Genomic DNA, 15,298 nt, shown 5'->3' on the forward strand with positions numbered 1-15,298 from the left:
CCCCTAATTATGACCCATCTTTCCGACCATTTACTGTAATGTGTATGATTTGTGCCCTGTACTTTTGATCAGCTTTTGTGCTCACAGTGAAGCCGCACCTCCTATCATATCTCTGACGCCTCTGCTCCTAAGGAGGTGCATTTACTACTAATGCAGAGCTGGCAGCATCTTTTTTTTGGATAGCTGCATTTTATGTTTAGTTAGATGCAAATTTTATTTTAAAACAGGGCCTGATTTATTACCGATCGCAACTGCGATTACGCATGCAATCGGCCGATTGTTGCGTTCTGTGCATGCATATGCATCGCAGTGTGCGAACCAGCCGCTGCGATCGGGACTGTGATCGCAGTGACTATGCAGACCCATTGCTGTGATTGACAGGAAGTGCTGTTTGTGGGAGGTGACGGGGGGGTGGTCGGCGAGACGCAGGCGTGCCAGTGCGTTTGAATGCTGTTGCAGGGGAGTGCATAAATTAACCACTGCGATGCCATACGCAGCTAGTATAGTGTGCGCTGAAGTTAGCAAATCCTGAGTAAGGTCAGGGATTGTGCAAGTGTGCATGAGGCTGCGATGGTACTCATTGTAGCTATGGTTTCGCAGTTTTACTAAACATTACGGATGTGTGTAAGGTAAAGTGGGCACCCTTATGTTGTGCTGCGATGGCATAGCGATTGCAATGGATTAGCATACTATCGCAGTGAGACTATGTGCCGTGCGTAATCGCTATTGCAATCGCAGTTGAGTTCCATAATGAATCAAACCCAAGGTGCGCTGATTTAATCCTTAATAAAAATTATGTTTGATGTATACTTAGACCTACATGAAGCACCTACAGTAGATAATACATACTGCATAGTGAAATAGTACTAGATAACACAATACATACTGTGGCACTTAACTGCCTGACCTTACAACGCCTTACAAAAGTACTCATTTGTCAGAAATGTCCCCTTTGCACTAACAAGAAGTGTAGTCCACCTTATATGGAGCCAGCTGTGTACAGAGCACTAATTCACAGTGAGAACATCAGGATTACTCTGGGCAGGAACCTGGGGACGGAGCCCCCCCTTGCTGTATATAATATGACTACTACAGTGAGAGCAGCAGAAATACAATGCTCCGAGTAGCAGGGGGAGCTAGGACCGTGGTGAGACGGCAGGATAATGGCCTTGCAGCCCCTCACCAAATAGGGAAATTAAGTTTAGAGATTCAGAGTACGGTAAAGTCGCCCCCTCATTAATATTCATGAGCTCATTAGCATGGCCTAGGAGGAGCCCTGGGAGTAAGGCAGGGCAGCCATATTTTTTGCTGGAACTGACTCCATGGAAAGTTTGCTGCTGGTGTGAAGTGCTTGATTTTATATATCTCTTATATTGCAATATCATCTGCACAGCCGGAGCTGAGCATGAGTGCCAAGGACTCTTCCACACCTGTGGAGAAGTACAAGCTGGTGGTGGTGGGAGGAGGCGGTGTGGGGAAAAGTGCACTAACTATCCAGTTCATCCAGGTAAGCCCCCGTATACTGGGGATAGGGGGGGGGGGGGGGGGATGATGGCATCGGGCACCTCTCTGGGCATCTCATCTCCATTGTTCTGAACGGTGGAGAGCTTCTCCCTGGCTGCTAAACTTTTTATAGCTGCGGGGCTTGTAAAGCATTGGGGAAGGGTGTGTAACTGTAGAGGGCTGTAGCAGCGGAGCCCAGATGGAATCGGTGCGCTCAGATCGGTGTTAATTCTATCTATCAGATCGATCGATAATCACAGTCAGCACACCCGACACAGTCCTCATTCTCGAAAAGTGAGCTTTTGGAAGTTTGTCTGGCAACGAGACAGTTAATAATTGAGCTATGTTCCATCTATACAGGACTGGATTCTGTGATATGTTTTATTGGAACGATCACCGTATTGTGATAACCCTGGCCGTGTCTACATTACATTATTTATCAAAGCTCAGGGAGAGAGAAAATGATCTCTCCAAGCTTTGATAAATGCCCCCCCCCCCCTCCTAATATTATAATATATATATATATATATATATATTTTTTTTTTTTTGTTTGGTTCTGCTTTGCTTTGTAGGGTGATAAGTGAAAGCCTGTACTGTAGATTGCAAGCTCTGTTCAACAGCTGTCAAACCACTGTTCTGCCAGTTTCTTGTTTCCTCTTTGTGTGTTTAGTATACAGCACTCTCTCCTAGTTCTCTGTGTGCCCACATTTGTGCCTGAGAAGTTACCACAGTGGGGGGATGTGTGTGACCATGGGTCCAGTTCTGCATGTACTATGTCTTTAGGAGTTTTTCCTTAAAAGGATTGCAAAGTACTACTTTCACAATAACCTTCTGTAAATAATGGTGCATACCTTTTTCTTATTGCAACACTGTATGAAGAATACAGTAATAACATAGTCTCCTATGGGACTTTGGCATAAGTATCTCAGGTGCTAAGTATTAAACTACTACAAACGCCTCCTAGGTAGTAAAAAAAAAATGTGGCAAATGTACAATGTGAGAGACCCACGGCCCTATTGGGGGGATGGGGGGCACCTGGGCTCTGCGTGTAATCCACAGAGGGTTAAGTGTAATACAAGGTGGGTCATTTTTAACTCCTCATTATGCTGCTGTGTAACACAGGGACGGCTGATCCCTGCTGCCAAAGGGGCTCTTTTATTCCATGATTCAGCCTCTGTGTAATTCAATTATTGCATAAGACTTCTACAGCCATAGGGCACATCTGCACATTGCTGATTAATGTTGTTTTAAATCTCATTTTAACCCTTAATTCGCTCAATTGCCTCATTTTTTTTCCCATTTAATGCTGCAGCCAATATTATTTTATTATATTTTTGTTTGTTTGTACAATGAGAATTGTGCTGTCACTTGCACTCATTTTATGGCCTCACATTTTATTTTTATTGTACTCAGAAATCCTATTTTAGTTTTTGATCAACAATGTTTACTAGGATGTTAGTGTTTGTTACTATTGCGGATATATCAAAGGCCTTCTATGAAAACCAGAATTTTACCTCTTGAATTGAGTTTTTGCTTGCCAGTGTCTATAGACCCCCACATAGGGTACGATTTCTTTAAACAATTTGTCCGTTTTCGACCGGTTGGAACCACAAATCATTTAAAAAGTGCTGTGTGTGGACATAACGTTGCTGATGTGCGCTCCCGCTGTCGTGTTTGTGGTCGCTGATCAATTAAACCCGCAGAAAGATATCGGCCTATCGTACACTATTTGTCTCATCGTTCCATATGTATGCATGATATGCGATGTTACTTTTCCTGGCCACTCCTCTCCACTATTTTGTGGCAGCATTGTGAGGTTGTTTGCTGCAAACGATATATATTGTTAATGATCTGCAGTCGTTAAAGACCCATCTATATCGTTTGTACTATCGTTCCAATGTGTAGGCACAATATCGTTTGTCCGGGAGTGTACAGGAATTCAAGGGAAATCGCATACGAGATTGGATTGTTTGCAAATCGTACCGTGTAGTAGGCCCCTTAAGGTGTGCACCAAATGTGTTGATTATACTTTGAATGCAAATTGGCCTTTTGTTTCCATTACAGAAGCATGTATCCATGCATGACTTGTATGAAAGTCATGATATAGGGCCTGATTCAGAGCCGGATGCAATTAGCGCTCGCTCGTCCTGAAAATAGGGGTGGCTATTCAAATGAACCGTTCGCTGTTTGCGGTCTGTTCACTCCTTTAGGTCTGAACGAGCTAACAAAACTTGCGGTCGTTTTTTGGGAAACTACGCCCCCTGGCCGCTCGCATCCTACGTCATGTCCGCTATTTATTAGATTAATCGAGTACATCGACCAAGGTATGAGCTGCTCGCTATTCTTGTGGTTGGTTTTTGCTACCACAATTTTGCGAGCAGTTCTGGCTATAAAATAACCCAGTGACGTGGTCAATGACGCTGCTGTTTTAATTATGCACACCCATAAAACGCCCGTTTTGACCTTTAAGCACGCCTGTGATCGGATCTCCACTCCCCGTTTTCAAGCACCTTCCCCTGTTACCACCCACATACGCCTCTTTCTGTCACTCAAATTATCAGGCATTCGCTATTTTGCGAGCACATGAATTTCGTCCGCACTGACTGGTTCGCGCATGCGTATAACGATCCGAACGCATGCGCAGTTGGGCAAACATCGCTCGGAGCGAACGAGCGGCCGCTTACGAGTGGCTCTGAATCAGGCCCATAGTTGCTGCTGTGTCAGGTTACCCGGTCACATTTGCAGTAATGTCGCTATTGCAGAGTTTCATGAACTTCTGTAATCTGTCTTGTGCATGGGGTGGTTTTGACTGAACTTTTAGGCACTGAGCTAACAGAATGGATTCCTCTCACATTCCTGTCTGTGATGGGGGTTTATGCAGGGGCTTTGTGTTCCTTCCAGAGAACAGATTTATTTTTTCTCTAGCCAGAGACTTCTACTGTTCTTATCTGGGGTGCCCCACCTTGTTCAGCTCTGCTACCTTGCAGAGATTGTGCTGGGAGCTGTAATAAATCCCCTGCACTCCCAGCAGCATACAAATTGCAGATTAGTTCGGCTTCCACGCCTTTTTAGGAACATAGTCGTACAAACTAAATAGAGGGGAAATATATATGTGTGTGTTATTCCCGGGTCGTCCCCGTTCACACCGGACTCTGGTCTTCCAGTAACCCGGGTCTTCTGTCTCTCAGTGGGTGCTTGGAGATGACGTCATCTCCAATCTGCTCCTTTTAGGCACTACCCGTGTCATGCCTTTCACACAGGAGGCTACCTGGGTCAGACCCGAAAATAATCCTGGTAGCGACTAGGGTTGACGTCCCGGGACTTTTGACCCGGGTCGACCTTTACAAACAGAAAAAGGACCTGGGTTGACCTGGCAAATTACCTTTTCTCTGTCTGAAAAGGATATAACTTGTATTTATGTTGTGTTACTGCTCCATTTTCCAAATAGTGGCACACCCAAATATGAGGGAGCTGATGCAGGGATATTATTGTGGTACACCACACAATAATAGTAGCATAGATGCTAATAATTGATCTTGAATAGATATTTAGAAAATTAGAACAAATAAAGTATGAAAACGAGAGTCGCCTAAACTACTTTAATAGAGGAAATGGGTACGTTTAAATTATGGGGCATCTCCATTTTGATTCACTACTCGCAGTTCCACCGGTGAAGCTAAACTCAGACTGTCTAATAATGATTGGTCCTATGACCGTGGTTCTTGTGATGTAGTAGTGGATGAGCTAAAAGGCCCTGAATAGTGGCGTGCCGATGCAGGAAACTGTTTGGGAAAAGTGGCCGCATTTTTACAAATGTTCTATATGCAATTTTTAATGTTAGAACTTGGATTCCAATCATTCAAACTTGTGAAAGCATATGATTGGGATATTTGCTGTACTGTAAAGATTGTGGCCCTGTCTGACCTTTCACATTGCTCAGGTGACATGCCAGGAAATCATGTAATGGTGTTGATCAGTGATTTCTTTGATCTGAACATTGCTGGTGGTCAAGTTGTGACACGAGAGGTCAAAAGTCAGGAGGGTCTGTGAAGGAAGGTAGTAAATAAAGAGGGAGCAGCCTAGCGAGCTGATGTAATGGTTGAACACTGCTATTTAACTGGGTCAAATTGCCTTATTTGTGCAAAACCTCTGAGTCCTTTAATAACCTGGTGTACATACCAATCCAGCCATCTGCTTTCATTAATGACGTTTGTACTGGAATGATTAAAGCAATCATCTGCTTAGTTAATCGGCCGTAGTTGGTTTTTATTATTATTTATTATTTTCATTTTTTTTAGTCTACGTTTTTGAGCAGTGCCCCATCCTCCACCTGTAATTGGTAAAATCACCAGTGCCTCTGTCCTGAGACCTCCCACGATCTTCTTGCTCCTCTCTCACCCCTGCTTTTAAAAATACTTTCACTGCATATAACTTTCATTTTTACCTCCTTTGTTTAGTTACAATAAACCTCAATTTACATATGTGGTCAAACTGGATGTTGATGTTATTGATTGGATGGTTATTTTTTGCCTTTTTTTCCCATTTAATATCACCAGTTGTAGGATTCATTCCAAATCAATCCATTCAAAAGTTTCTTATCCTCAAAATGCATTCCCCAGGCATCTATGACTAAGGACCTGCCCAGCTTCCGAATAACTGTGCTAATACTGTCAGTACATCAGCAAATGGATCACATTGTGGGGGATTTCAATTCAGCAGGATTTTGAATAGCCCTGGGAAGGAGTCCTGAAGCTATTCAATTGACCGTGCTGTTAAGTCTGACTAGAACCACTTAAGTCAGAGAATGCAGATTACCACGCCTTAAGATGGGTGTTTAGTCACGTTAACCTGCATTCTCCGACCAAAGTGCCGGCCGAGAGTCTGTTAGCGCTGTGCTGAGCTGGAAAAAAGCATCGTGGTCAGCACTTAAATCGGATTTCTGCTCGCACCTTAGGAGGGTGCGAAAATAAATCCTCTAATCGGGTCAGTTGAATAGATCTGGAACCTACTTCCTGGGGATATTTAAAATCACGTTGAATTCAATCTCCCCCATTGTGTGTGTTTATATAGAAGTATCCACGTGTGTTACAGATTAGGGGTTTAAATTAGGTTTACTGGGTTTTTAGGGACGTATGCTAATTTAAACAATTATAATTGTACACTGACTCATTCACCGTGTGGCTGATAATGATGTCACTGTCTAATGTTTCATAGCCTAAGGTAAGATTCTTCGACTATTCCCAACCGCAAACTTATTCCCAAATGTGTAAGGCTCTAGTACGTTCCTTAGCTATCATGTGATGACCCATGTACTGTGTGTTTGTGTGTATGTGTGTGTGTATGTGTATGTGTGTGTGTGTGTGTGTGTGTATTTATTTCTGTGTGTGTGTATACTAAATGGACCCAGCATCTGTCAGCTCTTCCATCCCCTCCTGCTCCTTTATACTACCCCACCCCCTTCCCGGTCGCTGCGACACGCGTCACACCTAATGTGAGCTAGCTAGATTTGATGTGCGTGTGCCACAGCTGCAATTAGGTCATCACACAAACATGTTTATATGTGTTTGTTAAAAATGTATTTACCAATCAGCCATACCATTAAGACTGATGTGAATAACATTGATTATCTCATTACAATGGCACCTGTCAAGGCGTGGGATATATCAAGCAGCAAGTGAACAGTCAGTTATTGCAGCTATTGAAGTTGATGTGTTGGAAGCAGGAACAGTGGGCAAGCGTAAGGCTCTGAGCAACTTTGACAATGGCCAAATTGTGATGGCTAGATGACTGGGTCAGAGTATCTCCAAAACGGCCGGTCTTCTGGGATGTTCCCGGTCGGTAGTGGTTAGAACCTACCAAAAATGGTCCAAGTAAGGACAATCTATGAACAGGGTCATGGGCACCCAAGGCTCATTGATGCTCGGGGAGGAAAGGCTAGCCCACCCAGTCTGATCCCATAGAACAGCTACTGTAGCACACATTGCTGAAAAAGTTAATGCTCTCTATGATAGAAAGGTGTCTGACAAAGGTATAAAGTGAGCCTGCATAGGAGAAAATCAATAATGTGTGTGTATATATAGACCAACTTAGTACATAATTGATACACCGTCCACATAGAAAAGTTGGGGGTGCTCCCAGGAATTAAGTATGACTACTTCTCAACAAAATAACCTTTAGCAGATGCCAAAGCAACAAGTAATTCCTTTTGTGTGACACTCATTAATCAGAAATTGTGACTAGTCAAATCAGGCAAGATATTTGTAAAAATTAAAACATATCTTTATTAACCCTTCTTTTTTTTAAAAATAAATAATTAATGGGGTAATCAGACTCTGAATTGTGAGTCTGCCCTGCTGAATTTAAATTAGAGACAATTACAAACAAATGGAAGTATTAATCTGCAGTATGTTATGGCGAAAATTATAATTTTAATGAACACCTAAATGGGACCTACAGCCTAGGAGACTTGTGTAAATAACCAATTTATAACTCCTGTGTTCCACAGAAACCTATCCAGGATATTCATCAAGTATTGATCATATGTTCTTGATCACCTGTCAGCCTGACGTAGACTGCGGGTGCCCCTGTCAAGTAGCGGTATGCGTCCAATCACGGAGTAGCTGGATTGATGGACAAGGATTCCAACCAATCATACTCTGTAGCATGTGGTCAATCATTGGAGATTTTGCTTGAGACAGGAATAGTCAGCCAACCGCTCGGAGGGGTCTATTTACTAAGCTGTGTTAGGAGATAAAGTGAACAGTGATAAGGTACCAGCCACAGGCTGTGTTTGAAAAATGGCAGTTAGGAGCTGATTGGCTGGTACCTTATCACTGTTCACTCTGTCTCCTAACACAGCTTAGTAAATAGACCCCTGAGTCTCCTCCTACTCATGCTAATTAAACCAGATGTAAACATTAAATCACAATACTCCTGTTGAGCCTGGGGGATGTATATCATTAGTATAAAAGTAGGATAATAGATGTCTGGGATGTAACAGTTAAGCTGCATACACACGTAAAGATTTTCTGTCCAACCATCCAGCTAGTTGATTGGTTGGAATGAAAATCTGGTAAGGTATGAAAGCAAATGACAATCAGCAATTCGCTCCCAAACGCCGGAAAATGGACAAAAACTGTTGTTTTAACAAATTGTTTCGATCATATATTTAACAAACTTGTCTGACTACCTTTTTCATCTGTTTTCTGGTACTTAGGAGCAAATTGCTGATCATCATTTACTCCCATACGTTACCAGATTTTCATTCCAATCAACTAGTTGGATGGTTGGACAGAAAATCTTTACGTGTGTACCCAGCCTTAGCCTGATCACATCTTGTATAAATCATTAGTATGTCCAGAATAGCAAAGCGATCCGCAAGACTTTGCTTGCACACAATATGGGCTTTTCCTTCCTCCTGTGCATTACAATGTATCCAGCCCTTCCAGGGATCATTGGTTACCCTTTCTTCCCATTGATTATAAAGGACCTTGCTCTTAAAGGTGCCCATCCACTAGGTGATTAAATTGAACGATAACGATATCGTTCGATAATTGTTTTTGAAAATTGTTTGCAGATTGTTTAAAATATGTCTAAAACGACCAGCGATGTGCGCTACAGCTGGTAGTTTAGACATCTATCATCGGGCAAACATGTTGGTCAACCTGACGATAACGTCAGGTTCAGCATGTTTGCAGATGATTGATGTTCCTACACTGAATGACTGCTCGTTCAGTGTAGGCCCATCACAGACTGACAAACGACTGCATGATTACAATGTCGTAATCGTGCAGTCGTTTTGAGGTCTGCTAGTGGATGGGCAGCTTTAATCATAGGGGAAGATGCCCAACACGCGTGGGTAATATGCAATGTGACTATATGTATAAATATTATTCAATCTCACAGAAGGAGAAACACTAGCTCTGTCCGACCATATATAGATAAACACCCTCAAATAAGGTCACAGATGTACGTTATATTTTCACTGTACGAGGTACATGATGTACCTCGTACAGGGAAGAAAAAAAAAAAAATTATAGTTTGATTATATTTTCAAACTACTTATGGACCTAGAAATATATCCCGAAAATAAAACGTGTGTAGCTTGCATTATAACTAGAATACGATGTGTGACAAACCGTGAGTAGGGGGTATTCCCATCTGTGTGAACATAAAATGTGAGTAAAGGGTTATGCCTGTGAATGTGAAATAAGCCATAGTGACGGAATGTAGTTGTGAGACAGGCGGCCGTGATGCCGCCGGTTTAAACCCCAACGGGGGAATCCCGACAAGGAATTTAAGATAGGTGTAGAAATACCACCGCCTATCTTAATCCTGATGCCGGAATGCAGAAGCATGGCTGCCCAAACGAGGTAGGGTTGGGGGGAGGAGGGGTGAGGGTAAGTATACTGACCCGACCCCTGTCGGGATACCAACCATGAGGATGCCGCTGTCGGTATTTTGATAGTAGGCATCCCGACAGCTGGCATTACATACAGATTCCATCATAACCAACTAAATGGTGTTAGTAGTAGTGACCTTATAGATAGGGAAAGGTGTATATGAAGTGACACTATGCGACGAGAGAGAGAGAGATGATTTTATATATGTGTGTATATATATATAATATATATATAATATTACACACACACACACGGATAGGGCACAAAAACATCAAAATAAAGTGCGTCTGTAGAAGTGTATAATGATAATGGTCTAGAATAAATAATAGTGCAGAAGTGGTTCCTATAGAAGTACCTAGAAAAAGGTTCCAACAAATAGCTAGTGGATGTTAAAAATCACATCTAGAGCGTGTGCGTGAAAGACACACTTAACAAAAACCCATATGCAATTATATCTCTTATAAAAAACCCGAAGGAATTACTTGTTGCTTTGGCATCTGCTAAAGGTTATTTTGTTATGATAGAAAGGTGTCGAAACACTCAGTGCATTGCAGCTTATTGCTTATGGTGCTGATTAGCCGTAGACCCGACGGAGTGCCCATGCTGACCCTTGTCCACTGCTAAAAGCACATACAGTAGGCATGTGAGCGTCAGAACTGGACCATGGAGCAACGGTGGCCCGGTCTAAAAAAATAACGTGTTCCTTTACCTAGGGAAGAGATGGTACCAGGATGCACTGTGGGAAGGCAGTCGGCGGAGGCTCTGTACAATGTTCTCCTGAGAAACCTTGGGTCCTGGCATTGGTGTGGATGTTACTTTTGACACGCGCAACTTATCTAGACATTGTACACACCTTCAACGTAGTGGTATTCCCTGATGGCAGTGGCCTCTTCAGCATGATAATACGCCTGGCCATACTGCAAAAATTGTTCAGGAATGGTTTGAGGAACATGACAAAGAGTCCAAGTTCTTCACTTCCGATCGAGCATCCCTGGAAAAACAAGTCTGAGCTGTGGAGACCCCACATACCAACTTACAGGACACCTACAGAGGTCTTTTGGAGTCTATACCTCAACCGTTCACAGCTCTTTTGGCTCTACACAATATTAAGCAGGTGGTTTTAATCTAATGGCTGATCGGTGTGTGTGTGTGTATATATTAGAGATGAGCAGTTCGGTTGTGCTGAAAATCAAACACACCCGAACTTTGGGGCTCCAATTCTCAGCTCTGATCACTTTTTGGGTTCCGACTCGGGTCTTCCCGCCAAGTTCGGAATTCTGATCTAAAGACCGAATCTTGCTTATTATAGATTGCATTTAAGTCCACCCTTGTGAGGTGGTCAAAATTGACTGGAAATGAATGTTACGATAGGAGCAAAAATATGTCCAAGTCACATGATTGTAGCTGTTTTTTAGAAATTTTTATAGAAAAACGAAACCGAACCAGAATTCTTGAGGGTGGTTTTACCAAAAACATTTCAGGGTGGTCCGCACACATCTCTAGTGCGTGTGCGTGTGTAAGATATCTGTAACAGAAAAGAAATATGCCTGCTCTCGGTTTTACCCATGTTGTACATGGTACCAGCTGCATGGCAGTATTAATGCCATATGTACAGTATGTACACAAAACAGACTGGCTAACATTTAAACTTACTGTAAAAATATGGATAAGAACTAGGCTTCAACCGCTCCCCTCACCCACCAAAAATAATAAATATTTGCATAGTGTTTTGTGGCTTCAATCATCCACCATTTGTCTAATCTAACTTCATAGTAATGTGTGTGGTTCGTCTGTAAATATAATTCCATAACTACGTTTGTGCTAGCAAAATATTCAACTTCATCACAATCCTATGGAAACGTGTACTCAGGGACTCGTCGGCTATGAGCATCTGCCAGTTACAGTATTAACATCGTAGAGGGGGCTTACTGACTAAATTGTCTTGTGTTTGGGGACACTGCATACACATCCTGCATGGAGTCACTGGTGCTGGAATTCTGTGGGAGCATAGGCTGGCATGCAATATGGGGGCCCTGGAATGTATGTGAGGGTACAGGTTGGCATGTGAATACACTGGTATGCTGTAAGTCTTGTAGGTGTTCTCTGGGGCATATGCTGGTATGTGGAGGCACAGGTACTGTACATTGTGGATGGTCAGAGTTTGGGCACTAGTATAATGATACTGCTGTGGGGGTGCACCAGTGTTATGTTGGGCACAAGCTGGGTAAACAGTTCATGTATTTTGGTACAATATATTTAGCATAATACCCCTAATCTCTTACACACGTATACTGCACATTTTTCTCCACAAAATTGCTGGCTCTTATCTTTTGGCCCTGGCTCTTAGTTTTGTATAGACTTGTTGAGGCCTGCTGTAACTATTCATATAATGGAACTTGTTTCTAGGATTTGCAGCTTGACCTTGATTTAAAATGCGTTTATTCCGACTCTTCCGCACCTGTAACGCTCATGAATACCCACAATGCATCAAGTTTCTTATCAGTGAGTTCATGCCTTATATCGATTAACATCACATAATACCAGCATTTAGTACAGCTACACATAGCTACAGAAATGCCTCATTTGCCTTCCGTTTAATAATTTTGTTTAATGTCAATATGAGTGTTTTGCAGTTCTAAATGCACCTTAGAACAGATAAGCGTATTTCTACTTCAGGGTCCATAGGGGGTCCACAGGGTTGACCTTGGGGTATAGCTGGATCTGGATCCACGGGCACCACGCAGTTAAAAGCTTTGCTGCTCCCAGGATGCACTTGGGTCCGTCCTCCTCTATACCCCGCCCCGGCCACAGGCACCTCAGTTTTAGTTGGTGCCCGGCCGGAGTCGGGTCACCCTGCGCAGTGGGGCTGCATAAGCAGCCCCTAAGCTTTATTCTTTATTTTTTTTTATTTTTTTTTTAAAAAGAAAAGAAGAAGATTTTATTATTTTATTTTTACTGTCTTCAGAGCGGCAGCATCAGACTGTCCATCTGGACGTCTATGCTGCCGCTCCAACAGCCCCGCTGGCGCTGCGACGCCGGTACTGATCCGGGGATCGCAGCGGGACCCCGGAGTCAGTGCTAGCGTGGCTCCGGGACCACCCAAGGACTGCTGCCGGACTGAAGGGGCCAGGTAAGCCGCGTGCAGCGCTGTCAGCGCTGCACGCAGGGATAATGCAGTCTTCATGCCGCCGGTCTCTGGGGACAGACCGGCGGCGCTAGTAGCGGCGGCGGGCTCCCCCTCTTCAGGAATACCCCGCGTGTCCGCTGGCCCCCGGGGTGTAAGTACTGGCGGGGAACCGGCTTCCCCGGGGGTTTAGTACTAGCAGGGGAGGCAGCCTTCCCTGCTTCAGCGCTCCTCCCCTCAGCCCAGCGCGCCTTCTCTCATGTGTGCTGGCGTCGCTGGGCTGTAATCTCCTGGCCACTCCTCCTCAGAGCTCTCCGGCGGCCATCTTCCTCAGGCAGCATCGCAGAGCTCCCAGGCCGGCTTCCAGTGGACCAGTCCCCCTGCGTACCTCTCCCCCTGCAAAGGACAGTGTTCGCAGTGCTATAGCCCTCCCAGACACTGAATCTGGGAGGTTGATTGTAGCGGAAGGTGCAGTGAGTATATCTTCCTGCATGGTATGTGACTTTTGCTAGTGCTGCTGTCTGTGCTTATTTTCTACTTACTGTCAGCTTTTTACCTATCCCTTTCCTTCTCCTACGGCCCTCAGGTGCGTGGGGGAGGGGTGTTCTTTCTGTGTACCTCACTTATATAAATCTACGTATTTGTGAGGTCCGTCACATACTGCGGTGTGCTCCTCAGTACCATATTGTGGGCTGTTTGGGTTGCATACTTGGGAGTGCGTGGGTGTTATACGCCTTACCTCGTTTCGGTGAGACACTTTTTTTGCAAAAAAGTTTGTGTCATGTCTGATGAGGGGAATGAGCGCTCCGAGGCTCCTGTGTTGTTTTCCTGCCGACGCTGTTCGGCAGGGGTTGACGGGGCAGAATTGTCTGAGGACGGTCTGTGCGGGCGGTGCCAGTTGGTACCTGGACCCTCTAAACCCCTGGTGGCGCAGGATCCTCCGTGGGCAATGTTTACGCAAGTGCTGGCGTCAATCGCGGACCGACTTGCGGTCCCGACTGCGGCCCCTTCTAGGGCGTTGCCCCAGCCTACCATGCCCCGTTCCCCGGGTGTGACTCATCTGGTGCAGTCTCCTCCCGGGTCTCAGACTGTGGGTCCTTATGCGGGTTTGCCGGTATACGTGCAAACCCCCACGGTGCCACAGCAGTCGATGGTACCTTTTCAAGGGTATCCTCAAGCAGTACCCCCGCCTTGGGTGGACGTCCTCTCCAGCTCTGTTCAGAGTCTGGCGGCTTCGTCTTCGGCTTTTCAACATATGTTGTACAGTGATTTGCCCCCACGGCCGTCCAAGCGTTCCGTTCCGGCTTCACCGGCGGCTCAGTTCACGGACACGGACGTGTCTTCGGATGACGGGGAGATCCATGAAGACTCTGACTCGGATGCCGGGGCCCAGGAGATGGAGGCTAAGTCTTCCATTAATGTGCCGGCATTGGTTAGGGCGGTGCGGGCCATCCTTCACATTGAGGAGGATGTGCCCGCCCCCAGGTCAAAATACCCAAATTTTAAAAAGGCCAAGGTAGCTTCGACGGTTTTTCCCCTGTCCGATCAATTGACTGATCATATGGCAGGGGCCTGGCAGTTGCCCAGCAAGAGGTTCCAACCGCAGAAGCGGTTGGCTTCGAACTATCCGTTTCCGGAGGCTCATTGCAGGAAGTGGGAAACTCCTCCAGCGGTGGATTCCCACGTTACCCGCTTAATTAAAAGCGCTACGCTGCCTTTGCCGTCGATCTCCTCCCTGAAGGATCCCACGGACAGGAAGGTGGAGACTTGTTTGAAGTCTATTTACTCTCTCTCGGGGGCGGTGGCCCGTCCGTCCATGTCCATCTCTTGGGTGGCTAAGGCCATCGAGAGCTGGGCCAATGCTTTGGAGGATACCTTTCCGGAAGATGCTCCGGAGATCCAGAGAGCGTTGATAGGTCAAATGAGGGATGCGCTTCCTACATTGGGGAGGCATCGTTAGACGCAAGCCTGCTAACCTCTCGGGTGTCGGCTGCAGCTGTGTCGCGCGTCGGTCTTTGTGGCTGAGGTCTTGGAGAGCTGACGCTGACTCCAAAAAGGGACTGGAGGCCTTACCTTTTAATGGGGAGTTTCTTTTTGGTCCAGACTTGGACAAAATTGTGGACACTCTGGCTAAGTCTAAATCAGCCTTCCTCCCTTCGGCTTCTGCTCCTACCAAGGTACGGAGCTCTGCTTTTCGGTCCTTTCGGGTTCAGGGCAAGGCAAAAGGTCAGTCCTTCCCGAGGCAGTCGACGACCAAGGCCGCTTCTAA

At 45.1% G+C, this 15,298-nt stretch overlaps 1 protein-coding gene across 1 annotated transcript in view; it reads left to right on the plus strand.

Moving 5' to 3' along the window:
- The first annotated feature begins 1,274 nt into the window (after positions 1–1,274).
- RRAS (RAS related) overlaps positions 1,275–15,298 on the plus strand; it is a 78,193-nt gene continuing 64,169 nt past the window's right edge. Inside the window, exon 1 of the mRNA XM_088462588.1 lies at positions 1,275–1,507. Within this exon, the coding sequence (XP_088318714.1) occupies positions 1,406–1,507 (102 nt within the window). The 5' untranslated portion in view covers positions 1,275–1,405. The remainder of the gene's footprint in view (positions 1,508–15,298) is intronic.

Source organism: Taudactylus pleione, unplaced genomic scaffold, assembly GCF_031769625.1.
Source record: "Taudactylus pleione unplaced genomic scaffold, aTauple2 ptg000051l, whole genome shotgun sequence".
NCBI classification, from domain to species: Eukaryota; Metazoa; Chordata; class Amphibia; order Anura; family Myobatrachidae; genus Taudactylus; species Taudactylus pleione.